Below are 27,614 nucleotides of genomic sequence, written 5' to 3'. Positions count from 1 at the left end.
TGTCAAGCAAGCTCTTGGCAGCCCCGTTAGCTGCGCTGGCAGCAGAGCCCCACTGCACTCTACAGTGGCTGGAGCAAAGGCAGTTCCTTGTCCAGCAGCACCCGCTGAGACCCCGCTGCCAGGCCCCGGGTGAGAGGAACGAGGGAGGACTTCCAATTCTTACACAAAGAGCACAGTGGTGGTTAGTAGGAACTGTCCCACAGCTGAAACTGGAGAAAGAAGCAAGCTGAGCAGCAGCAAAACATCTTCCCTGTTTATTTGCAAGAAACATTTCGTTTAAAAAAATTACTTTTAGTCTTGATCCAAGTAACACTGCAATCAACAAACATTGTTAAACCAAAGTTCAGACAGGTTGGGCAGCCACCGCTACAGAGAAGAATGAAGAAAAGATTTAAGAGCAAACTATTTTAAAACTAGAATGCAACATTTGCCTCAAACATCTTAACCAGTGTTTGAATGTTAAAGAAGAAAACAAAATCAAGTGAAGCTGATGGTTCATATAACAGATGTCTCAGCTTTTAACTTCCACACATGGGTAACTTGTAGCCAGTGTCTCTAATTGTGAAATCATAATGCATAGCAATGCAGAAACCTTCCCGAGCAAGGTCAGCCCCGCTCATGGTGCTCGGGTAACAAACCAGCAGCGATATTAGTGATGCCACGGGGGAGGAGGAAACGGTGGCAAGGGATTTCGAAATAACGCGTTTGCTCTATGTGCACACACCTTGGGAGAGGTCTGCATCAATGGCGCGCTAAAGCAGACAGTCTGGGTCGGGGGGTTCCTACGCTGGGCCAAGAGTTACTGCCTGGGAGGGTCTCCTCACCTCCGTCAGCTTCACAGGCCCTCGTGCTCCCATGAGGCCGGGGTGCAGTTGCTGCGTGCCCCTGTTTCTTGCAGCCCTGCGAGGGCTCAGCGACACCAAGGGTTAACACGTGGAGCGAGGAAGAACGCTGCACAGCCAGGGAATACTAATGGGAGCCAGAAGTCTAACGGGAGCTTGCGCTATGCTCTGTCACAAACCTGCACTCAGCGATGACAAATGACTAACGAGCCGTCCTAACCGAGCCGCTCGGCGCAGAGGGAACGCCACAGCCCACCGCAAAATCCAGCCTTCACAGGCAGTGCTGCCAGCTGACTAAAGCACCCCAACCCAAACGTTCGCTAACCCTCAGTGAAATGTAAGGATAAAATTACCCCAGCTGAACAAAGGTGGTGGTAACAGCTGCACAGATTTTAATTCCCTCTTCCGTAACAAGAAGCCAGGCTTGCTTGAAAGCACGCTCTGCGTCTCCCGAGAGGGGTACCGATCTCTGCAGCAATGAACGCCCGATGGCTGAACCACCACACCCAGCCCCTATCTACTGCAGGGGGGACTTCCCCGGGACAGGCAGGAGCAAGAGGCCCAAAAAGCACAAGCCCCGGGGACCAGAATCAGCAAGAGTCCAACAGCTCTCCTCTAACAGCACAAACCACTTTCAGGCACAGTCCCAGGACCACATCTGACCCATCCCTGCAGCTTCAAAACCTCATTTTCTTGTAGTCTGTTCATCTGACATCCAAACAAAGGGAAACGCATCAGAGGGTGGCGTCACCCAAGAGTTAAGCGTCCGGCCATCATACAGCTCACAACAGCAGCTGCAGCCAGCACTGGGCTCTGCCCCTTTGAGGCACGACACAGGGAATATCCTGCTGTCAGCCCTTCCAGTCCCAGTGTGTGGTCCCAGTCGGGCTTGGAGGGAAGAAGCCGTTGGGAGAGCGGGTGCAGGAGCAGCCCGGGAAGGGGAAGCCTGGCTCAGAACAGCGGCTGTGCACGAGACAGACAAGCCGGAGGGTGGCCTGTGCTGTGACGCAGGCAAGCGAGAGGCAAGCCCCGTGCCTGCCACGGAGTCGAGAGGGTATGAGGGTAATGCCTCGGTACTCAGGAGAGCAGCAGGCTCCAGTGCTGGTGCCTGAGGAAGACAGCTGATTGCCCAGAAAAATAAACTTAGCAGCAGCCATGACTACATTCAGCGAGGGAACGTTCCCTCGCATTCAATAGTGTTTAATCTTCATCTAGCTCAACACAAATCAGTAGTGCAGCAATATAAATACAACCAAGGAGGTTAAAGCCTTTTGGCTTTCATAGCTCAAAAAAAAAGCCAATGAAACAAGTTTCCAGTTTTTAAATTAAACACCAAGAAAGGCAATAAACTGCCCACCCATCCACAGAGGAGCAGTGGCATCCTTCATGCCAGCAAGAGGCTGATTTCTGCCCAAGGACAGGGGGGCAACTCATGAAAGCAGCACAAGTGAGGTAAAGAAGCGGGTATGGGAAAGGACCACCACACGCCTGCCTCCCAGAGCCCAGGCAGCAGAGACACACGGCCGCTTGCTGCTGGCACTCACCATGTGATGCCCTCAGGTACCGAGAGTTCCCTTTTCCACCGACTAAAGAACACCAAGTGTGTACTTCGCACTGCGTTAGGAGCACGAAGGGCTCTTCAGCCTTAACAAGAGGCCACTAAGCTGCCAGCCAGAGGGAGCAGCCAGCTGCTGGGAACTGAAGATACCAACCCCTGTTTGCCCGGTTTGTGCAAATTTTAGGGAAAAAAAACCCCAACAAACCACAGTATATAGCATTCCATAACTGAGATATGGTTAATGTCCAGACTCACGGACGGCTTGGCAACCAACAGAAGGTGCTGGGGCCACTGAACAACATCTCACAGCTTTGGAATTAAGCCAGACATTAGACACAGGTACCAAAGGTGGGTGTCCCCTCCTGGCTCTGGTACCCAGCAGGAAAGCTTGCTGCAGGAGGGGGTCTCCTAGCCCAGCCAATTACCACAGACAGGTCAGCTTTTCACATCTGAACAGGCACCATGTCATCAACACTCCCAGGGAGAAGAGCCTGACAGTAATTTAGAATAGCTACAAAACCCTCTCCTACCTGCAAGCTGATGGAGTGTGACCACAGTGTTTAGATTCCCCCTCCTCTACACTCCAAAAGCAGCCAAGTGCATGTGAGAGGACAAGTCTAAATTAAAATAGTGCTTAAACCATTAGGGAAGGTGGGAGTAAAAGAGAAGAAAGCTGTTCGACAGCAAAAGTAGCCCGTGGTAGGCTACTGGAGCCTGAAGGGAGCTCGGAGCACAGCTCAAAGCACAGCCTTGACCTTCCTTCTCTGAGGAGCTCCCAAGGCAAGTGAGCTGCAGGTCCATAGGTGTTTCCTCCACTGCAGTCTGAGGTGGGCTAGGAAGGTCCTGCACATTCACAGTTGCTTCAAGTGGTCCTGTCCTGCCGCTCTCCAGATGCCAGCTCTGTCCTTTTCTGATGCTTCGCCTGGGGTTCACAGTTGCCTTCTCCTCCCTTTGATTCCCCCTGAAGTTCAAATTCAAGTACAACCAGTTTTAACTGAATGAAAAGAAACCCACAAAAACAAAGTTATTTTCTGTGAAACGAGTTAGCAGCGTTGTCCTAATCAAACTGGCCTCCAAAGGCCTTTGTAGGATAGGGACGGGAGTGGCCTTTCCCACTGAGCTCCAGCAAAAGGCCACCTGAGGGGAGCTATAGGATTTCCTCCCTCTGATTCTTGGGTTTGAGCATCACTTGTCCATTGCGCAAGGAGCCATTCTGGCTACGCAGCAGTTTCCCTTTTTCACGGTCAGGCCACGTGAAGATGGCTTCATCGCTGTCCAGTTCAGACTCCGAGTGCATCAGGCTAGTGTTGAGGACCTGGGCTTTCTGTCTGCCACCTTTGGAGGAGAGAGATTCCCAGGTTAAAAATACTTTTAATACTGGTCAACCACCTCACCTTACTCCACTCCCTCTTTAAGTTTCCTTTTCCTATCATGTCAAAGGGGCAGCCTCATCAGACTTTCCTGTGTCTGTCACTTATTCCTTCAAATGCTGAAGCCAAAGCGATCCTGTTTCAGATACTCTGGCATGACAGAGGTCACACAGACACTTCAAGTAGTGCAAAGCACAACGAACAGGTAGGAAAGCAAATTATGTTACCAGAAGGGGCTGTGAGTATACATGGGAGCTTTGTCTCCCTGACCTTGCTCGGGGCATTGCCTAGAAAGCTCTCTGAGGGCTAACGGCTGTAGTAAAGAGAATATGCAGGTGCGAGAGGGAAGATAGCCGTGTTCTTACTACCCTCCCTACTCCCATCTCTGCTTCTCTTGCCTGCAAGGGAAGAGAGATAAATTAGCGGGCTGAATTTAGATTAATGCACAAGGACAGGAGAGACACATTTACTGATATTGTCAGCAAAGGAAATATTTAAATTTAGCTTTTCCTTAATGGAGAAATGCAACATTTCCTCTGTTAGCAGAATGCTCACTGGACATATCTAGCAGGGAAAAAGACTTTAGTCAGCAGCCAGCCTCAGAAGAAGCAAGATGAGTTTAGTTACCAGAGAGCAAATGGTTGAGGCACATTTGCTACAGACTGCAGAACAATGAGCCCTTTCTTTAACAGTGGGGCTCTTCTGCTCGAGGTGACAGATGGTCAGATTAAAGCAGAGTTGGGTGCTGAGGGAGGAAAACACACCCGGTTTTTCTTCAAGGGTATCTGTATTTGTGCAGTTGGGATGGCTGGGTTCTCAGAGGAATTGTCTGATCAGCTCTGTTGCTGCAATGCCCTCCAATGTTGCTGTTAGGCACTGTTCACTTTGCTGGAACACCATTAAATGGGATAATACTAGGATGAGCAGTTATTTTCCACTAGCAAACAAGGATCAGGGACTATTTTCCACACGCAGTTAAAATAACCCCTCCTCTAAACAAAACCAGGATGCACACTCTTATTTGAAACATGTATTTCAGCAGCTGAAGTGCTCCCTGGCATTTGGTGCCGCTGTGCTTTGCACATACATTCCCACATTTCCCTCCTTTCCTGGTCAGTCAGCAGGTGAGCACAGCTCAGTTCAGGTATCAGATACAATCGCAGCAAAAATGCTCCAGCCTGAAATAACTCAATGATCTTTCCAAAGCACCTGACAAGCACTCTCCAGGACAGCAATGCAGGAAAATGCTGGCTAAGAACACTGAAGACAAACGACTGCCTTTCTGGAATGGGCCAACAGTCCTGTAGCCACACAGAGCACTAAGGACTTCATGGGTCTCCCTCCTAAGATAAGCATCTGCTTCCCAGAAAAATTAGAGTATGAGCTAAAGCATGAAACTTTCAGAGCCTGATGCTCACAAGGGCAAAAATGAATAAATCTAGGAACAAGTCACATGGGGTGGGAGAGTAGGGGGGCAGAAATAAACATCGCTCTCTCCAGTCCATGAGTATTTTCAGGTTGCTTTCAAGTGGCCCTTTGCTTACCAGCCAAAGTCGATCAGTTTAGTGAAATGCTTAGTGACACTGAATTCATGCTTTGCTGTAGAGCATGGCCAAGGAATTGCATGTTGGCAAGAAGCAAACTACCAGAACCCGGTGGAAAAAACTTTAGAGCAAGAGAAATTATAGTAAAGAGCTAGTTTGGGGCTTCCTGGATCAGACCGGTCTCTGCACAGCTTACACGCATCCACTTACTACTTCTGTGATACGAAGTGGAGACATCAGGACCAGGCCAGTTTCACTCCCAATTTCTAAACCAAAGCAGTTAGATAACTTGACTAAATACCCTGTATACAGATCTGAAACAAGCTCTTAGATCTTCTGAGACTCGTCTGTCAGTGCCTAACATCACGTTTGTTTCACTCTGTGATTTTAAGTCCACTGAGGAAGAGTATTCTTAGTCAGCATTCTGGAAACGCTGAGCTCTTCCCTCTCATGTTTTACCTGCTTTGGGATTTGGTTTTAACTCCAGGCTTTCTTGATCCGTTGCATCCAAAATCTTGTATTTGCTTTTTCTTTTGGATTTTCCTTTTCGTCTAAAGGGGAAGAAAAGGAATTAAGAGGCAGTCCATTTCTAAAAAAGCCAGAAGAAAAAACAACTCTGATCTTCAAAGCTAGAGTACTTATTTCAGATTATGTTCATATCACAAAGCAAAACATTAAAAACATTGCTTTAGTTGCACATTTATAGGCTAATCCAAATCTTGCTTCTTAACTAAACCCAGAGCTCTAGGACTTCAATGTTTCACTTGAAACACCAAGTGACAAAAACTAACATCCCAGGGCTAAGCAGATGACCTGCTGGGATGACGGGTTTGAACCTTTCACCTCCTAATGCAGCTACTTGGCTCTGAAGCACTGATACAGTGGGGGTTATGGCCTCAGTCCCACCTCTTGCAACAGCAGATCACCATCCAGGATAAGATTCCAAAGGCAACCACAATGACGAAAGATGCAATGATCACATACAGCACACTCCACTCTGAAAGTAAAACACCCCAGAGATAAAGACGTTTTGGCACCTCATACAGTTGACAGTGTGTGCTTTAGATGACTGTTCTTGGGAAAGAAAAAGGCAGGCCTGACCCTTTGCAGAATTAGAGGCTAGCAACCATCACTGACAGGACCTCTAACTCACCTATAGAAGCCAGAGGCTTGAGATCCAGCATGCAGACTCACTGCACAATAGCATTTTTCAATGTGTGTTGATTTATAAGATTTGCTTTCCTGTGGCAGGAAAGACTCTGTAGAGGCATGACAGAAAAGAGGTGTGATTTATACACTAAGAATGGACTCAACTCTTTGTGAGTGTTCACTGAGAGGATCTGAAGAGGAGTCGCTCCCCTATCAGATATCGCCTGCCTAGAAGGTACGTCTAGCAAGAGCAGGGCAGGGACTATCTCCTTGCGTGAGCATCACGTCAGAGATACTGGGAGAAAGCAGGTACCTGTTACTCTGCCTACCCTGGGTTTCAAACACTGTTTGCTTTCCAAAGATGAACAATCCCAGGGAGGTTGCACGTACCACAGTTGCTTTCGCCGTCCCCCATCTGCACCCTGATGAAGTTCTCCATCCAGAAGGGGTCACAGACGCAACGCTTGGTGAAGGAGTCACAGCGCCCATGCTCAGAGCAGTTCAGCTGACACGCTAGGGACCAAAATCAGCAAGGTGAACTAAATAACTCGCATGTGAGGCAAAAATGGGACAGTATAGTTCAATACAGCCAACCCCCCATAGGCTCTAACTTGAATCTAGTCACTCTGTAGCTCATCCATAGCTTAGCTGTAATTGCAAGCAGTAAGAAGTGCAAACGTAAGCACCCAGGCCTCATGCCAAACTAAGAAGCCCCATCTCACTAAGAACGTAACACACAACATGCTAAGAAAAAACATGATTTATTAGGCAAAATTTAATATAGAAGTTATGGTATTTGTGTATTTGTTAAGTAAATGTTTTTAAATACGGTTTTGATTTTCAAATTCAAACCCAGCCAGTGAGACAGACAAGAAACAAACAGATCCTTTAGAGGGACCAAACAGAACCAAAGAGTAGCTTTTGAAGGCCACAAAATCGTAAGATCAGGAAGTCATTAAAATAACAACATAATTCTAGTTTAGAATGTCTAGCTGATCAGCAAATATTCCTCACAGGATGGAGCTCATAGAAGAAAAACAGTGCTAATGTAAAATTGTAAAAAAATGATAGCAGGGAGACATTTCCTTCACTTATGCACGTGCTGCAGAGAAAACGAGTATGTTCACAGCTACCAAGACCTGTAGTTTTATTCTTTTCAGTATGACACTCATTTCATTGGCTGTATTCCATTAACACTATATTTTAGTGTCTTAAGTATCAATCTGCTTTTGATTTTGTGAATTCTTATCTTCCCAGCAACATTACAAGTAACCATTTATATGAAGCTGAATAGTGAACAGACACGTATGTGTGTATGCATAGAGGTGTTTTTAAGCACACATGAAGGTCCTTATTCTGGGAGGCATCTGAGAAGGGAAAAGATGTTAGCTTGTACCACAGACTCTTACTTACTGACTGTATTAATTTCTAATGCTCGGAAGATGAGGAAGTCTGACTGTTGTTTCCGTAGTTCGTTTTTTAGCGTCCAGGCTACCTCTCGTCCTTTGAATATCTGATGGGGAGGCTGGTTCTGCACAAAAAACACCATCTTCGTGCTGGAAGTCAGACAAAAATTATTATCTGCTGCTTCTCCAAACATCAGGTAGAGAGCCATTTTCCCCAGTCTGTCATTAGAGGGACTTATTTAGAATCCCAAATTTATTGTAAGATTAGACTTCTGGCTCCATCTTGAAAGCAATAAAGGTAGACCCAGTCACACAGTAGAAAACGCCTTCAGGACATCTGATCCGTCCATATTTTCAAAGCTAGGGCTGGACTGTTCTTGAGCTTGCTAATGGTTTGCTAATATCAAGCACATCTTTGAACCCCCAAACTTTAAGGTCCCACCATTTTCATAATCTCCTCCCTCCCTCACTGTGGGATCCTTAGACCTTACTACACATGGAACTTGGAGGCTCATTTAACTGCTCACCACAAACCTCCAGCATCAGAGATGTCAGTGAGGGTTTACTGCCTTTTGCAAAGCTTAGTTTGAATGCGCAAAGCGTTAGAGCCAGAAAAAAGCACAGGTGTAGAGGATACTGTATTCTGCATCTTTTACTGCATTAACTTTATGATAGAAGAACTTGCTCCCCTAGGCTTGCTAGCCTTGCAGAGCTCTGTGTATCCTTCAGATGCACAAAAGGATGCATGGATGTTTCAGATTTATTATTACCAGTGAGCCTATGAGTCAACAGGATATTAGTGAAGCCCTCAGAGTATGTGGAAAAAAACAGCAGCTGGGGGAAAAAGATCTTTTTTAAACAGTACAAGTTACTTTGATAGTTGAGGCAAAAATGGGATCTTAAAGCCATCTGTCAGAAAATAATCTCTGCTCTTTTATAACACTTCCCACTCTTTTGTCTACTTAATAAACATATAAACAGATGAAGCATTAATTACAAGAATCCTTTACTTGCCTTACTCAGTGAAGAACAGTGGCAACTGGCCTGGCCATGGCAGAGATAGAAAGGTATGACAACAGAAAGTGCTGGCTCTTCTGTTCTGAGCTCTTTAGGTTTGCACGGACAATGAATTCTGATTTTACTGCTACAGCAGGCAACATGGACATGAAGGAATCGATACATTACTGAACTCAGGGAAGTCTAAAGTATAACTGCAGATTTATTGCTGACATGCTGCCTGACTTAAAGCACGGAAAAAGATTTAAGGGACATGCTTAATCTACCTTAAAACTACTCCACTTTTAGTAAAAATTAAGTGCAATGTTGCACTTATTTCAACAGATTACCACTCTGCCCTTGGGAAGCTTCATGCTATGCCACTCACATGCATGTTCAGGCATCCTCAAACACACCTACAGTAACGATGGACTGCTGTTAGTATGGACATATGTGCAGCTGTTGCTGTGACAACACTACAGCACCAGTCACTGAAGTTTTCTGCAGAACAGTGAATTTCCCAGACGAGCCATTTCTGCAGAGATGGAAAGCTGAACTCGACCGGGTACTTTCATGACAAAGCAGCATGGCCAGGATCCAGCTGGGCTGAACCACCCCTTGTATGACTTGCTGATTGCTGTACTTGGAGCTGAGCAACATTGTCCAGGCAGGCAACATGACCCTGGCCTACAGCCCTTCCTATAAGCAAACTTCCACTTGTTTAGAAGAGACCAGCTAAATAGCAATCAAACCCAAGTCCTCCTTATCTCTTCAAACAAAAAATTACATCGATTTTCAACATTTTATTTTACATTAAATTGAAGCAGTTGTGTAGGCAGTAAAGCTAATGTAAAACTACAAAGTTGGCATGCAGGACTACTGCTAAGGGGATTGCTACACCACCACCTCTGGTGTGGCATCAGTGTTTTAGCAAACTACTCCTGTACCAAGCCCCATTATTTCTCCAGTTATAAATGACAGCTGTAGAACATCCTTCAGATAGTCCTCACAATTTTCAAAAACAAGATTAGTTCTTATTTCACAGATTTGGGGGGCAAAAACATTTGCAGCAGCAAACAGCTTTTGAGGACAATGCACCATCTCCAGAGGGGAAAGATACCCAAGACTTGCTTGGCAACACACCTTCGCCTACCCGAGCAAGCAGGAATATCAATTTTAAGCAACATCTCCACACATTCCAATTATCCAATCTGCTTCCCAAAACAAAACAGCCCTCGGTTTACTAAAGCCTCAAGCAATCCCCCTCCATGTACACTCACAGAAGAACTCTACCTTTGTTCAGTGTACGGCTGGATCTTCTGCACAGTAATGTCCGAGTCGAGGACCCCCAACAGAACGCCTATTTGTCGGATGAACATACCCTTCTGCCTCTCAGTCAGTTGGCTGACATTAACATCCAGAATTATCTCCACAAGGTTATTTTTCCTAGGATCTAGTGAGAATGTAGATAATGCAGATCTTTAGCAATTCTTTTTAACAGTCTGGGTACAAGTCAGGTTTCTAGTATCCTTTCAGAATGTTTCTGCTTTGAACACAAAATTACAGAATCTCAATGTAGGAAGGGATACAAGTCTATGACTTTCACAGGTAATGGCAAGCAGTAAGAGTCAGCCCCCCAGAACCACATGAAAACACAATCACATCCTCCAAAACCTTTGACCTTTTATAGTTCTGAGCTGGACTAGACTACACACTTTATCTCAGTACACTGTATCCAGATGAACAGAGGGTTTGCTAGTGCACTGTAGGCGAATGTGGTACAGCACAAAACCAGCCTCACCAGGTTTGACTTCCACTGTGGTCCTTTCCACATCACTCTCTCCTTTGGCATCTGTTACTCTGAGGTGGAATGTGTAGGTCCCTTCTACCAGATTGGACAGGAGAAGTACAGGATGATGGTCTGAATTATTTAAGACTTCCTGGAAGGCAGAGCAAAATAAGTATCAGGAAACAAAAGGATCAAACTAGCACGATATATCATCATACTTAAGGATATCGCTAAAAGTTAACAGGTGCAATGATCAGCTTTACATTTCCTCAGGAGCTGTCAATGCTACCTCTCACTGATTTTTGTGATGCTGCAGACTACCATTTAAAAAAGAAACCTCACCCCAGCTGCAGGGCTCCCCTCATCCCGGGTCCACAAGTAGCTGACAATTCCCTTATCATCAGACGACTTCGATCCATCCAACTCAGCTGTATTTGTGGGCAAGGTGATTACAACATTACCGGCAATCTTTGCAACTGGTGGCTTGTTTATCTCTAATCAAACAGAAAGAAAGCAGTTGGAGAAAAATCTGGTAACACCCCATCAAAAACTACTGCATTAAGTCTCCACTGTAACCCCGAAATCCCTATCTAACCCTGGGGGAAGAGAAGGGAAATCACATACTGTGGGATTCAGCTGAAGATACTGTTCCCCCAGAAAAGGTTAAACCCCCGACTTAAGGAGGGCCATTTTGGTGCTATCGACATTATTTTTCACCCATTCCTTACTCTTATTGTGCCTCTGAACACAGGTTTTGCTGAACTGCTCAGAGATAACCTGTGTCTCAGGCTGCTCTGCTCATGGCTGGACATACCTTCTTTGACAATGACGTTGACCGAGCTTTGGCTCTGCAAGTTCCTTTCATCTTTAACTGTTAGAGTAAACTCGTATGTCCCAACTTGAAGGCCTGTTACAGTGGCAATGCTGCTGTTGGCATTCTCCAGCTTGACACCATCTGGGCCCCTAACCAAAGCACAAGAGGATCAGTTTAAACTTTGCATAGACCATGGGAGCTAGCCTCACACCCAACAGGATGCTCAAGCTCAAGGCAGAGTTTACGGGGATGCAAACAGACAGTTGCCTGGAAATACAGAGTCCATGACAAAAAGCAAAATTATTTTCATAGAATCATAGAATGGTTTGGGTTGGAAGGGACCTTAAAGATTGTAATTTTCTCCAGTTATGGCAAGATAATCAGAAGAGGAAGTGCAACATCCAGAACAAAAAGCATAATTTCTGGTGGTTTAGTATTTTGGTTATTTTTAAACCAGGGGAGCACTGATACCAGCATTTAAGTAGGGTTTACAAAAAGTGGTACTTTCAGCAAAATTGGCTTGTGAACTGCACAATAAGCCAATTTTTTTTAAGAACAGGTATACAGCAAAAATAGTTCCTTCATTTACAAGAGCTTTGCACAGACTTTGCATTAGCAAACAGAAAAAGCCACTGCAAGTTGCTCATAGGCTTTTTCCTGAATTCCCTAAAGCACTTCAGGGAATTTAGAATCTGAAGGGAAGCATGACAATGAGAAGAACACTGCCTCATTCAAACATACTGAAAAAACTTCAAGTTAGAAGACCCTGCTGTTGTTTGATTACAAGAGTCACTCTCTTCATAAGACCAAGACCACGTGTGAATCAAACATGGCTGGTCTCCTTTACAAGCCACAACCATGCTGAGAACGGGAATCAGGCCTAGAGATGAAGGTAAAGCTATTTCTAATGCTCAAACAAAACTCCACATCTCCCCAGTAAATCATAAATCCTTCTCTCATCCTAGTCACTGGTAAAGCTTATCAGGCCCAATGTGACCAGGATTTAACACAAGGGATGTATGTGGGGGTGTGTCTTGTTTTAAATGAAAGACCCAGATACTTGCGTAAGAACAGTCCGGAAGATGCTACATACCGTGTTTTTTCCCAAAGAAAAGAGACTATCTTCTGGTCATCTGAGCTCTTGCTGCCATCTAGAGTGGTGCTGTCCACAGGAAGAGTTAACTCTTTATCTGGACCAGCATCTGCCTTTGGGGGCTTATTGTTCTCTGAAAAAGGATGCAATATTTTTTCATACACATGCCATAAAAGGTTGAGCTTAAAACCCCAGCATTAAGAATTTTCCCCATGGTCCCTAGTATATTTCTTGCCCACTGTCTCAACCTTGTACTCAGAGAAAGTGAGGTTAAAAGCAGTTAAGAGTTCAGATCAGTGTTTCATTCAGACATCTGCAATAAAATGAGAATGAAATCTAGAAGTTCTGATTTTTGCTCTTGTTCTCTAAGTACTACTCCACTTTTCCTGCTCCTGTCCCAGGACCTAGCACTGTGGGTAGAGACAGCTGCTTGGAAATACAATCCTGCCATTATGGTGAGATAACTTCAGTTAGACTACATTGTGTAAAATAAGAGAACAGCCTAGAAAGGTAATATGCCTAGAAACTTTCTTTTGTTCACTTATCAGTAATATACCAGCCCAGAACGGTCCTAAATTAGAGCAGCTTTTCTGAAAGCAGCACACAGCTACCATAAGGGCTAGAGTATGTCAACAGATTGATGCTCACCTCTAACCCTTGGAACAGAAGTGGCAAAAGCAGCTAAAGGCAGCTTACCTGGCTGGACTATCACAGTGACCTCTGCAGTGGACTGGTGCCCAGCAGAATCAGTCACTATTAGCTGGTAAGTGTAATCACCTTCTTGCATTGCAGAGAGCTGCAAGACTGGTGTCCTCACCCCCTTAGAGAAAAACATATTCATGTATTAAAAACCATCCTTACACAGATGATGATAAACCAGAAGACTCTGCTTCTAAAACAACTATTATCAGCAGATTCTAGGGGCTTATTACTAACTCCTGCTATGGGGCCAGAAGCCTGTGCCACTTAAGCATGCAAGACACTTACAGCTAAATTTATGCACAGCAACAAGGACACTGTTTTGGAACGTAACAAGCGTAATGCCATATAGGTGTTCAGACCTTCTGAGATTCAATAATTAGCAACTCAGGCAAAACCTCTGGGGAACACTGTGCAAATCGTACACATTGCGAACCTGATTCATGGCCTTTCTTATTCCATAAATGCGACAGTAGTAATAATCTTTAAAAGAAAGCAAGTTCCAGCTTTTACTGTTTAGGACTGAGGAGTGTCTGGCCAGTATCAAAGTTTAGACTCCAAGGTCCAACTGAAAAGATCCAGTCCATTGTGTCTGCCCAGCTTAGGAAACGTACAACCTGGCACAATGGGTTATCCTGTGCATCTAAATGCCATCCTGACTGATAGTTACCTAAAAGATCACACAGTCTGGCTTCCATACCTGCTGATAGCACTTAAGCATCCCTACTATATCATCATTGATTTAGCTATCACTGATGTTCTGAGAAGTCAGCAACCGAACAGAGAAAGAACACACTTCCCTAGCAGCCACGTAAGTTAAAGTGAGATACATGGGTGTGACCACGTTGTGCTGAGACCTGTTGTATGGGACATTGGAACCCAAAGCCATGAAGTTCCCATCTCTCTCAATCATCCATTCTTCAGCAGTATTTAAAACTGCATTGCTCAAGAAAGGAAACAGGATGCCAGTGAAAACCTATGGCTAGATCGGTGCACCAGCTCAGCCACTAAGCCAATACCAGCTTCATGTGGATTTAGTTGTAAGTATATATTTAATTATCGCATGCTTGCTCTGTACAATTATAGGCAACATTTGCTAACAGTCAATTAAAAATTGTTTGATTATAGAAAAAAAACAGCTAGAGAATAATCCAGGTTAAGTACCAGCCACCTGCACTGACCTGCATCTCCATCACCTTCCCTTTGCTGTTGGGGCTGAGCAGCCACTCATAGCTGACAATGCTGTGATCATCAGTGCTCTGATTCCCGTAGAGGGTGATGGAGTTCTGAGGCAGGGTGATCACTTGGTTTGGGCCCGCGTTTGCCACTGGAGGATAATCCACTGCTTTGTTCACAGTCAAGTTTGCAGTGGTTGAGTTGCTGGCACCATCTGAGTCCACTACTGTTAGACTGAAGAAGGGGAAAAAAAGAAAAAAGTGGAAGCAGTGACAAGTCATGATTATCAGAGCTGAATACAAAATACTGGTTGAAGTTAACTGAAATGCAAAAGAAGAGTTAGAAAATTAAGACACTTTTAAGGACAGGATAGTAATTTTTTTCAGAGTGAAAAACACCTATTGTTTGAGGCAACTGTCCTTTTCCTGAATAGAATCTCCCCCCAAACGACCAATTATCAGCCTCAAAGCGATGCAAGAAATTGAATAGTCACATCCATCTACCAACTAGTTCCAAGATAAAGCTAGTGAAAGATCATCAGCTTTCACGTACACAGTTGTGATGGAAAAGACCTCCCTGAGTATGACACTGCCTCCCAATAGAAGGCATTCATTAACATGGACACAGAAGTTCATTACTAATCCACAAGTGGCCTGAACACAGTATGCCTCTTCAGGTAGGCTAGTACCACAAAATAGAACTGCTTTTTGCTAAGTCTAGATCTGAAGATTGATCAGATTAGTTCATATACCAACTGCTTAAGATGAAAACTGTTCAGTTATAGGTACTCAGGTTCATTTTATTTTAAATAGATCTGCTGATGCAGTGCATGGACATCACACCAAAAGGCATACAAAAGGAAAAACATAGAAGTAACATGAAAGTAAAATGAGCTACTATCTATTACTCAGGTATGTGCGTAAAACCATTAGGCCTCATTCACTTATCTGGGACAAACACATTGCATTTAAAAACTGGATTTAAAGACTGCATTTCCTCCTAAGCCTTTACCCAAACAGTTTAAATTTGACATTTCAAGAGACATTTTGTAGCGCTGGTAGACCATTTGTTCCCTTCCACCATCATCTTAAAGCAGTGCTACAACTTAAGAATAAAAAGTAGCTTGATAGCTTATCTCTTCAGAAGTGAAAAGCTATGAAACTACCTGAAAGCGTAGGAGTGGAGAGAAAGAGTGTATCACAAAATAAGAGTTCTCTCCCTGTTGTTTGTTTTTGTTTGGTTTGTGTTTTGTTGTTGTTTTTTTAAAACCAGACTAACACTTCAGGAATCCAGAAATCTTGTACATTTTACTCTTAATGGATGAGAACTGATCAACTCCTCCAGGTGTAACCTACCTGAATGTGTAATTCCCAGGTACCAGGTTGGTCAGCGTCAATATGGCAGTATCGCTAGAAACCTTCTCCTCCCGCAAAGGACCCTTCAGTTCTTCCCAGTGATAGCTGACAATTTTATCATCATCAGTGCTTTCTGTTTCAATCACACAAGAAAATGCACATACAAGGAGTTGGAAAATGCTGCTTCACAAACCCCAGACGTTCAGTTCCCTACTTCAGTACTGGGCTTAGTGGGCAAAGGCATTTTTGGTCCAAGCCCAGAGGTCTCCATCATGCTCAGATACACAAACTGTATGTTCTCTTCTACCCTGTTCATAAGCATACTCAAACACCCTTAATCCCAGGTTTGTAGTGTGCTGGGAGAAGACAAAAAAAACCCCAAAACAAAACACTAACAAAATAATACTAGTTGGGAGTAAGACAACCTGAACATATTTAAGGAAACTCCTGAAAAACTCTATTGCAGGCCAGGATCAGTAAGGGTGGCGTGTTAGCTAACTAACACATTTGAAGCTTAATGCAAGAGGCCCGTAATTTTGACTGACAGTAATTTTTTTTATTCTAAGCAGCAACCTCTAGAGCTTTTCCTTTTTTAGGAGATTGGCTCAGGCCAGTGCCCTTCAGAAGGAAACATGGAGAGGTGCTGTCATGTGCATATTCCCCTCTCCTGGCAAGAGAGGCTGATTCTTTTCACTGAAGTGTGTTTGACAGCATCACAGCCAGTTCCTCTTAAACTTTATCCAAAGGGCCAGCCCAGAACCAAACACACAGAAACCAGGCTTGCTAGACTACTGCATATAAAACTGCAGGTACTCACGGCTGCCATCAATAACAGTTGAAATGGTTGGCAGTGAAATCTCCTGGAACTGTGGGGACACGATGGCAACAGGAGGCTGATTCACCCGAGGCTCTGCAACAATAACCGAGCTGTTACAATGACATCTACAGGCAGATCACGACAAAAAGCCCTGGCCAAGGAACTCTGCAAAACTACCCTGCCTTTGTGCGCCTGGAGTAGCAAACAGAACACATATTGCACATCCTCTTCCCAACCCTATCTACCCCCTCAGTCCTGCAGTCAGTAAGTCCAAGAGAGGAGTCCAAAGTGTGGAATTGCTGTGCCACACAGCTCCAAAACAGCCACAGATCAGACTGACTGCAGAGAACTGCACAGTCAACAACAGTGATCCATGCTTTCAGCAAGTTATGCACCAATTCGGGGCAACAGTGCTAACCAAAGGGATTTAAAAAAGAAAGGAGGTGAACTGCCACCACACTAGTACTCTGGAAATGGCTGCACTGCATCAGTTGTTCCATACTGGGTCAAGCATTCAAGCACAGACCATTCTAACAGAGCAGCACCTACAGCTTCTTGCCGAAATTTGGCTGCTGTTCTGAAAAATGAATGATTTTGATGCATGCTGCCAGCTGCAGATTCACTGCTTATAAGGAAATGATCAGCAACAGCATCCAGAAGGCCAGCCACAGACCCTTGCTAATTTAGGGAGCACAAGAGCACTTCCTTGCCCACAAAGGTTGTAGAAAGAGTCTTGCTGGAGTGTGCAAAATAAAGGGTTTTTTGCATAAAAGGAAACGCAGAACCTGTGGTTGCCTCTTTATATAGGGCATCTAAAAAGTGAGACTTGGTGAGACAGTCAGCACAAGCTACTGTATCTACACCAGGCTCATCTGCAAACCCTGTCTTACAGTAAGGAATGAGATTTGATTTTACCTGCCTGTGGTTGGGAATGATATTCCTTACTGGACAGGGAAGAAAAGAACCTCTAAAGGAGCTTCAAAGCCCTGGCTTCCTTTCATTTTTTGCTTATGCTGCTATAAGCATTTTACCAGGTTACAGCTAGTTTTTATTGAAGCAGCGGCCTTCCAGGGTGAGGCATTTGCCAAGCACTTTTGTATCAGCATTCCAGCTCTTTTATTGAGTGGTTGGCCTGTATGCAGTATAGCAGAAATAGCTATGTGTATTAGCAATAGTTTCACATCTCAGGAAATGACTTAATACACATACATATATACCAAGTTCACTGCACAACAAATTTTCACTACGTTAAACCAAGGCCCAGTCAAATAAGCAAAACACCATGACACAGGTATCATGGCTTGTCAGAGACAGATGAAGTTAAGAAAAGACGAATTCCACCAACTCACTTGGATTCACTGTTACATTCACGTAACCCTCTCCATGTGCATTTTCCCCATCAACGATGACTTTGAATTCATACAGACCAACAGTAAGCTGGAAGTAAACACAAAAGATTTACCTTCAGGATGGTAGCACCTTGTCAGGAGCTATTAGAAGGTCAAGTTACCATGCTTTGGCACAGTAGCACATTAGCAGCATAAAACACAGGCAATTATGCTTCAACCTACGCATACACAGCAAAGGAGGGTTTCCATGACAAAATGGTATTACATATCTTTTAGTTTACAATGGCTATGCAGAAACCAAAGACTAATATTTCTTTCTACCACAGGATTGTCAGTCAAGCTTTATTTTCTAGCAACAATAGGCAAACAGAAGAGAGATAACAGAGATTAGTTCAGGTTGTCTGGCCACAGGAATCTGTACTAGCAGATTGCATTTGAGATGAGAAAGGCTGCATGTAAGAGAAGAAAAATATCTTCTTGTGTGTTTTTACAAAGGAAAGTATTACTTCTCTTCCTTCTAGGTGACATGAGTCAGGCAGTCACCCCCTCATCATTCACTGCTGAGCCAAGATGAGAGGGCGAAGGACTAGATGCTGGACAACAATCATGATATCCAAAAGGCTGAAACCCTGACAGAGACAGACACACTCCTTTCGAAGAGCTTTTCTCTGCATGATATCGTGACAAAAGCCTGTAGATTTTTTCCGAGTGCAGCAGAATCCAAGATGCTCAGAGGAATGTCTCAAATACAAACTGTATATTCACGCAATATTTAAAGCCATTTCCTTGTTAAGAATCCCCATGTGCAGAAACTGGCAATTCTTTCACTGTTAGAGCTTGTCTAAAAGCAGCAGGCCAGGGACATGCTCCAAGGTACTCCACAGCTCTCATTAATGGAATCACCAAGTCCCTTTTTCTGTGAGTAGTAGAAGGCTTCAGACCTAAACAGACCACCACACTGTTTCAGTAGCAGAAATATTCACAACCCATTGTTAGTGTTAAATTGTGCCATTTGTATGGCTTGACACACTGCTTGTAGGCAGCTTTTAGATCCTGAAATCAATTTCTTCTTTCCCTCATGCCAGATCAATCTCCTTCTTATAAGAGACTTAGAAGAAGGCTTGCAGTCAAATGTTGGCTGCCTGCCCATCATGCAATTTCCTATTCATCCTGAAATCACATACAAGTCTTTCCTGGCTACCAGGGTCCCCATCTTCTCCACTTGGGATTTAACACAACAGGATACGAAGCAGCAAAAGCTTTACCTTAGATAACTTAAGGGTCTGGGAGTGTTTCCCTTCCATTTCTCCACTGTAGTCTTTTGGATGAGTAATCAATTCCCACTCATAGGAATAAGTGGTTCCTTTAAAAAAAAAAAAAAGATAAAAAAATTAGTCCAGACATTTGTTTTTAGAAGACTGCCTTTCTGTCATGCTAAAGAAAAGCAAAGGTATTAAACATTTACAAGGCACATTCTGCTGCACTATGGAGAAATGAGACAGCTTGGAATTTGGGCTGCAGCTTTTTGGGAATATACCCAGGAAGAGAGACAATCTGTGCTTCTAAACACATTTACTCTGGAGCCAAAACCCATCCTTCAACCTCTAAGGCATTAAAGAGCTTTGGAACAACCACAGCTCCAGGATAATAATAGAGAAAAGTCTTATCATGCCCTCAAATCCTGCAGACACAATATAATGCCAGTTTTTGAACAGGAACACATCTATCCTTGTTGCTGCATAACATGTTACATGGTTGCCTCTCCTCTGCAGTCTCCCACTACCACTGTGGACAGAGCTATAGATAAAAACTTTACAAACACCTGAGAACAATTTGCATGATGAAACAAGGAGCATATAGAAATGTGTTCCTCAGCATGTCAACCCCCCAAATCAGATTTCAATCCACCAAAGGAGAGATCACTTGCTAAGACAGCTCGTCACCTATCAGCAAATACCACGAATAGATGCTGAAGATCCACTGCTTCCTCAGATTCCACTTTGAGAATACGCTATCCCCCAATTCTAATGACTTTGTAGCACTTTTGATGTTTTTTGTGTCTTGCTATTTTCTCTGAGAGGCAGCATGAAGTAATAGCACAGGATGAAAAATTTCTACAGGAAAGTGTTCTGTGACAAAAGACATTTTCAAGATTGTCCTTATTTAATGCAACGTATAATGTCTATTTGCCATTTCACCATCACAAGCCCTTAGCAAAAACCCCAGGGAAGCCTTACGAGGTGGTGGTTCAGGAAGCACAAACGCATTCAGCTGAACTTCATTCTTTGGCAGGGTCACTTCGACGCTGTCTCCAGCAGAAACTACCAGCTCCTTCATAACTGAGAGGGAGAAGCACAGAATCAAAAGAGGAACAGAAAAAAAGTTATATACGTACATAAAAACCACCTTGGTTTCACAGTCTGTTGACTAAAAACCAGCTATAAATGGCTGTATTTTGTAAACATACCATCATTCAATATAGCTCCCGTTTCAGGTTTCGCTCTCATTGTTAATGCAAAAGCACTAATGGGGTTTTACAATTTTAAGGCAAGCCCAGAATCACTCAGTCACCTCTTTGCAGGTACTATGCAGTTTCTACTCCTTTTCTGAAGAGCTGAAAAGTGACCCTCAGGCCCTGTACAGGGGAATTTATTCATCCAGGTCCAGCAGGATGGGAACGGTTTTACCTGACAGGTATTCGGCAGAGAACCCAGCTGCAGTCTCATGGCACAGCAAGACAAACACTGTTATTTACCAAACTGCAATTCCAGATCTTCACAAATATATGAAGAATCTGCGGTATTTCTTTTTGAAAAACTGCTTGGGGGCTAAGAGATTTTTTAAAAAACAAACAAACAAACAAAAAAAAACAAAACCAAAACACATAGCTACCACACTGAGTACGGAAACTCGAAATACAAATCTATTCCTTCTATTTATATTTTCTTTTCAACCCCTGCTTAAGAATTTTCTTGCCACTCCATTTCATATAAATTGACAGGTAGTTTGTTGTTAAAGACTACAGGGTAAAGACTTGAAAACTATGGCCAGTGACTTTTTTTTCCTGCTTGTTATTAGCATTAAGGTAACCAGAAAGTTGACCACGTTTCTTAAGAGTACCTCTCGGCCTCCTCTTCTTCCTCTTCCCTTCTCATTTGCTTTATTTTTGTCTTTTTATTATTGGGCTTGGGAATTATGCATAGAAAACAAGAAGTAAAGTTGCTTCACCCTAGTTTGACCCTGTCAAAGACAGTGTTTCAGAGATATGTGCAAAAAATCCCAAGTTAAAAAAGATGGGAAAATATCGTTAAACATTTAGCCTTTCTTCCATCTGTTTATTAGCTACTGGAATTAACCAGTTAACTAAAAGAAAAGAAATTTGTCAAATTTTTTTCCCTCTCAATTACTGCTGATCTTGGGATATAACAACCCCATCGGTCTTTCAGCTGCAAAGAGTTCCAAGGCAAAAAGAGATCTGATCTCAGTAGGGAAAAAAAAACCACAAAAAAAACCCAAAACCAAACAGACAAAACCACAAAACACCGCTTGAAAAACTTCCCTTCACATCATCTTTGTATTATTTAGCAAAACGAGGAGGCCCTATGTTACTTTTCTAACACAAGCCACTGAAGATGTTTAAAATATATTTTCCAGTTTTAGCTGGGGTAAGCCCTTAAAAAGAATACTAGCTTGTTAGCACACGCATCCAATGAACTTCCTGCCAGAAATGTCTTTGGATGCAGCATTTCTTTTACACTTCCCATTTGTTCCCTTGTAAGGGAAAGGAACCCTAAATTCAAAAGAAATTCAGCTGTGAATACTTCAGCAAACTGGATTAACTGAATTCTGAGACATCACACAACCAGTATACACCGTTCACTGTACGTACACATCCTTACAGGGTGAGCTAATGGCCTGGGTGAGTTAACAGAGCTGTCCAAAGTGCATTTTGGCTTTTATACATTTTCAATAGTTTGTTTTAAGAAATACCAGTGTGAATAGAAACATCTTTTTACTGCAAAACAAAGCATGGGCTAACAGCCAAGTACACTGCTCTCCGTGGTTGAATTGTGCATTGACATTTCAGGGACAGAAAAGAAAAAAAAAAAAACAAACAGTTACACCCCATTTTGAGCAGACATTAAGATGCCTGCTCAACTTGATAGACAGCAGTGTGTCAAGACTACTGAAAGAACGCTTCATGAGATTGTGCCTTACATCACGTCTCAACTTTCACTTTGGGAATTAAGATACCACCATTACTTTCAAGCTGTTCTTGGAAATAGATCCAATAGTCACATGCAGATTTATGATGCCAAAGTCCCATTCTCAGACCTCATGCGTTAATGGGGTCCAACCGGCACATGTGCTGAAGCATGTATCTTAGCATTTTTTCAAGGGTACCATAATTCTGAAATTATCTCATATTTTTCAATGCTGCAATGACTTGTCACCAAAACCTGAATAGATGGCATTTGCTGGAGCACTGCATGTTCTCACCTGGCGTGGTGGCAGTAGTACTTGGTGATGCAGCAGTGTTGGTCTGGATTGTAGAAACACTGCCATTTGTGGGAACTCCACTTGGCACAGAAGTAGCTGTCTGCATCTTCATTGTGCTTTTCGCCAGCATGGGGCTGACTGTGGGCAACACATCTGAGGAGTGAGGATGGATCAAAGCATCATCTGGCTGCCCAGACTTCTCAGTCTTCCCTGTGGCTGTCAAGCCCTGTGCCACAGGACTGGAGAATGTAGCCAACACTGATGGTTCTGGTGCAGATGTTCCTGTGTGGATCTGTAAAGGAAAAAGTTGTCTTTCTTTGACTTGAATACTGAATGTCAGTTTTGTTTTACTGTGTTTAAGTTGCACTTCACATCCTCCAGTTTGGGAGGCTGAAAAGTCCCTGGTTTGTTTTTCCCAGAAGCAGGACATTTTACTGATTCCTGTTCTCTCTTCTGAATTGTTTCTCCATGTTCTTCCTCCACAGCACATAGGCCATTTCTAGCTCAGCTGAACACTGGTTAAGACCATAGATTTAACTACAGCATCTTAAGTACCATGGCTGTTGATGTGGCAAACGTGACAGACTATCTAGGTTCAAAGTTTCAGTGAGCAGAGCTAAAAGAACTGAGAGATGGGATAAGACAGAAGCAAAAAAACAGGTACCGGGAACTGGGGTTCATTTGGGCCATTTATTTTGGCCGCATATTCCTTTTTCTAAAGCCATGCAGTTGGCAAGCACAAAGCAGGAGGATTGCAATGGCATTTTTATGTAATAATCAAATCATTGCAGCAAGAGGAAATTTATTTCAGAATCACTCTTCAAAGCACGGTGACCTGACACAAACAGTTCCCTGCGTGCATGCCACAGGAGATGCTGCTGGGGCAGGGAGCTGAGCTTGCGGGCAGAAAGTTTGCTCACATCCATGTAGGATGAGCTACTTTATTGAAAATAATCAAAGTGGCAAGAACAATTTCCTTTCTTTCATCAGAAAATTCCTTTTACAGTACCTAGCCCCATTCCAGTTCTTAGCCTGCCAAGCAATACTCTTGACAACTTACCTTCCACCGTGAAGTACATATGTATAGCACATTTTGTTGAGCTAAGTCTATTCTGAGAACATCTGCTAAATATTTAAAATGGAGCAATTTACCATCTTTGACTTGGAGCTGAAATGCCCACCACTACTCCCCACCACAGGAGCTGATCAAAATCTCATATTGGAGGAAATATTCTCAAGCTTTTATACTATGCTGTTGGCATTCAGTCCAGGAAACAGAACTGGAAAAACACTCTAGACCATGGTGGGCAACATCCTAGTCAGTAAACGGGCCGGGCTTCAGAAAACATTGAATGCCAGTTGTAAAAATAAAGCCACCCTGCACGTACTGCAACAGACAGCCAGGCCAGGAGTAGCAAGGAAGGCATTGAAGGCTCCTCTGCAAGAAGGCTTTTTTGCAATCCTGGGCAAATCATTTCCTCTCTGCATATCTCAGCTAACTTTCCCTCAATCACAGAATGTAAAACATCTCAATTCATTTGTGTGTTTGATTAACATCTGAGCTTTATGGACCAAAGAACCAAGCACTATTTGTTACTGTTACAGACATAAGCTGGTTTTCCTCTATTTGCTTGCTTGTTGATGGGATCCCTTTATCTTTAACAAAACTACAGATTCTTTGGAATAAAGATGCAGGCGAAATCTGGCGTACTGCTCTGTGCTGCTTTTCATCGGTGGCCTCAGGACAGCTGGCTGTCCCAGGCAGTATCATCTTACACCCATTCATAACTCTGGTCAACTCAAGATACTGACTTCCTTTTACCAAGTATGCCAATAAGATAAAGTTAGAAATGCTGGCACGAGAGGGGAACAGCTAGGCAGGAGACAGACTTTTTAGGAAAGGCATAGGAGCAGAAAGTCTCCGTGACTTCACACCACTATGGGAAACCACTTTTTCCTTAGCAAAAAATCAGTGCGGACAGGTCACAGGAACAGCTGTCACAAACAACATGCAGGAGACCAGCATCTGCCCGCTGGGCACAGCGGCCGAGCCTCCACTTTGCTTGGTGATATTTTCAGTGAGCCAGATGCTTCCTTGACTCCCTTTTTAATGCCTAAAAAAAACCCTTTACAGTTAAGAGAGATCCTCTTCCTCCCAGAAGTCTTCAGGATGAATTGACAGCCAAATGTCTGTGGAGAGCTTGAATTAGATAAGCTTTGCCTGAGGCAACATAACAGTCAAAAATGCCTCTAATGCTTGCAAGCTGAGACATTTCTTATCTTTACTCCATAACCCTGAATTCTTTAAAGAACAGAAGATTTCATTCTTGGGGATAAACGAGGAGGAGACTAGAAGTTTGCCAGCTGTCCTATCTGATTAGTTTATAAAATAGAGAGAAGTGGCATATTGGCCTGAGTGAACGTAGGAGCGTCAAACACTTTTGATTCCAAGCCCTAATCGCCTTTGGCCTGGGACAAGTGACCTGGTCTCCCTGTCTGAAAGTCCTATGTCTGTAAGATGGAACTAGAACAGCTATGTGCATCAGAATCTGCACTGAACCTAAGTTACTTCAAAGAAAAATACCTGTGTTCTGGAATTTTCTTTTCTTTTTTAATTTAAATGGGCCCTACTTTGCTAAGCCTGGTCTGAATTTACAAAACAGGCTCTTTTCAGCTTAGACTGTGTCCTTAATTGTTCGCACTAGGTGCCACGTCTGTGAAGATCCTTAAGACACAAAAATGTGGGTAATGTCAGAAACCATTGCAGAGTTAGTGCTGGCTGTGAAGAAAGACCTTTCCTCCCTCCTCATAGGGTAAAAAGCACCCAGCGCTAGCAGGAAGCATGACAGCAAGAGTCAAACACTGGGGTTGCTAAGGCCAACAGTAGTCAGAATTGTGAGTGCAGGAATGAGGTCTCTGGCTCTGTTGTAACAACTCCACTTTAAAGGCTGCAGCCTTTTCCAGTCTGCCTGCAGAGCTCCTGCAGTGCTGCAGCAGCCCTTCTCATCAGCAGTGCTGCACTTAAATACTTCTCCCGATTGGCTATTAAATGCATTGCTATATTTTAAAATTGACAAGTATTTCTACAGCAAGGCAGAAAAAAATTGGTGCCTGGAAAATGTCACTCACTTTAATGGAAAAGCACAAATTTCTCTTCCTTAGGTGAGGATTGATGAGCAGGGTGCACTGTGGTTTATCCTGGTACACTCTCCTTCACCCATCTCTGGTGGTTTATCCTGGTACACTCTCCTTCACCCATCTCTGGTTTCATAGCATGAATACAGTAAAACCACAAATTAATGCTAGCTGCACATTAGCAAATGACATTGCAGATGGCTATGGAGCTATCAGAACTGCAAGAGGAAAATTAAAACTCAGTGAGGCAATGTTTTCCTAAAACTGTCCCTTGACTTCTCCCTGAGTCTCTAGGAGCAAAGGAAAAGATTTGCCTCCCACACATTCAGTGCTCATCAACAGAAGAGGAGAATAGGCACATTAATTTCTTTCTCCCCTTTCAGAAAGGAGTTAAGAGCCTCTTTGACCTCAGACATCCTTTTTCACCTCAGATGTTTGATGGTCCCAGTATGAACTGCTTTGTATGCAGTAACTATCCAGTATTCTCCCAACCTTCCAGCCCACCTGCCAAACCTTTTTAAAGAATACAGTATTAAATGCACAGCATTCACCCGCTGAAGCCACACACTCCAGGTACTGGACCAAATATAGCCCAGGTGAAATTCTACTGATTTCAGCATGTGTGTAACTTTACTTATTTTTGGCCCATAACCAACCCAACTTGGAAAATTCCCTGCTTTAGCATCTCCCTCCTGGAAAGGCTGGCCATGTTCCAGGTACACAGCCTTGAATGTTATATCCTTGGCCTAAATTAAACTGCTCTAAGATCAGAAATGCAAGGACAGCTGCATAGCTTGCCTTATATTTTGCAGGTGAAAGTTGGATGGTTCAATAATCAAGGAATTAGCCTAGGGCTGAGTAGAATCAGCTTCAGCTCAATACTCCTGTTAAGGTGGATTTTTTAATTCTTTCTCCTCCTCAAAACTCTATCCTAAACCTCAGAAACATGACTGCCAGGAATTACATCACAGCCAATATATTTAGTAGGAAGTTTTTATTTTGATGAACCTGCATTTTGTCAAGACATACTGACTTTCTTACTAGCAAAAAACAGTAAGGAAAAGAAAAACCGTTCCCCAGCACACATCCAACAGTGCACCTTAATGACAATGGGAGCACTTCCTAAAGATGGGAAATCCTGGATACTCGGCAATATTCAGAAGCTGATTAATCCATGGAATTTAATACTTGCAACCAGTTTACTGGACAGGCACTGAACAGTAATAATATGACAACTCAGAATGCAATGCTGCAAACTGAGCAAGCAGGGAGATACAACAACTATTACCCAAGAACAACAGAAGACATTTAAGACTGGCTGCGAAGAAGTCTCCCCAGACACTGCATGCATAACAACTGAGAGAATGGGGTCACTGTATAAATCTCAAATATTAGGAGGAGGAAAGAGCAGGCAGGGTAGAAACGTTGCAATACTGCAGGGAAGAGAGAAAGCTAAGATCTTGAGTCAGCCCTAAATGCTGTGGGGTTCTGGAAAAATCAAACATTTGTAAAGTTTTAGTGCATGATTTCATACACCACCCGGGCTGCCCTAGAGCTCTCAGCAGTGTCCCTTGGCTGCTCTCCATATCCTGCTCTGCAGGGTGGTGGCTCAGACCAGTCACAGCCCTACCTGGAACCAAGATTTGAATACAAGGGAGAGAAACAAATTCAGTCAAGTTTCCAGAACAAGAACGTAACTACAGGAAAAGGCATCAGGCTTCAACAGTGCCAAATCCCAGAAACAAGGCAAAAGGTATTTAAGGAACAGTTTCACCAAGTAGAATTCTTTCTATTTCACCATCACAAGTGCACAGGCTTTTTTGTATGATAAGGCTCAAAAAACTACTTGCAGATTTAAAAATACAAACATCATTTAACAATTCAGATGTGCCAATTTCTCTTTAACACCTAGATTTACTAGCTTAACATTGTACGTGTTTGGAGCAGACTAAACTGGTTTCATTCAACCAATGCCAATGTAAGCTTTTGTGGATTTGAGAAACTGAAGCAGTCTTCAAAAAC

At 43.4% G+C, this 27,614-nt stretch overlaps 1 protein-coding gene across 4 annotated transcripts in view; it reads right to left on the bottom strand.

Annotated features, from left to right (window-relative positions):
• Positions 1-227: 227 nt before the first annotated feature.
• The window catches only part of KIAA0319L (KIAA0319 like), a 36,117-nt gene continuing 8,730 nt past the window's right edge, over positions 228-27,614 (bottom strand). For 2 of the 4 annotated variants that reach the window (XM_075047261.1, XM_075047263.1), the window contains 18 exons: positions 22,458-22,749; positions 20,195-20,296; positions 19,223-19,320; positions 17,958-18,045; positions 16,609-16,701; positions 15,792-15,924; positions 14,442-14,670; positions 13,258-13,381; positions 12,562-12,694; positions 11,469-11,617; positions 10,997-11,148; positions 10,667-10,805; positions 10,159-10,318; positions 7,877-8,019; positions 6,854-6,976; positions 6,221-6,311; positions 5,774-5,865; positions 228-3,735 (listed from right to left, as the gene is read on the bottom strand). In XM_075047261.1, coding sequence (XP_074903362.1) covers positions 3,548-3,735; positions 5,774-5,865; positions 6,221-6,311; positions 6,854-6,976; positions 7,877-8,019; positions 10,159-10,318; positions 10,667-10,805; positions 10,997-11,148; positions 11,469-11,617; positions 12,562-12,694; positions 13,258-13,381; positions 14,442-14,670; positions 15,792-15,924; positions 16,609-16,701; positions 17,958-18,045; positions 19,223-19,320; positions 20,195-20,296; positions 22,458-22,749 — 2,529 coding nt within the window. In that variant the 3' untranslated portion in view covers positions 228-3,547. The other 2 variants (XM_075047264.1, XM_075047265.1) reach the window with 2 other exon arrangements.

This window comes from Buteo buteo, chromosome 16 (genome assembly GCF_964188355.1).
Source record: "Buteo buteo chromosome 16, bButBut1.hap1.1, whole genome shotgun sequence".
NCBI lineage: Eukaryota > Metazoa > Chordata > Aves > Accipitriformes > Accipitridae > Buteo > Buteo buteo.
The sequence above is the reverse complement of the archived record's forward strand: the minus strand, read 5'-3'. Positions and strand labels throughout refer to the sequence as shown.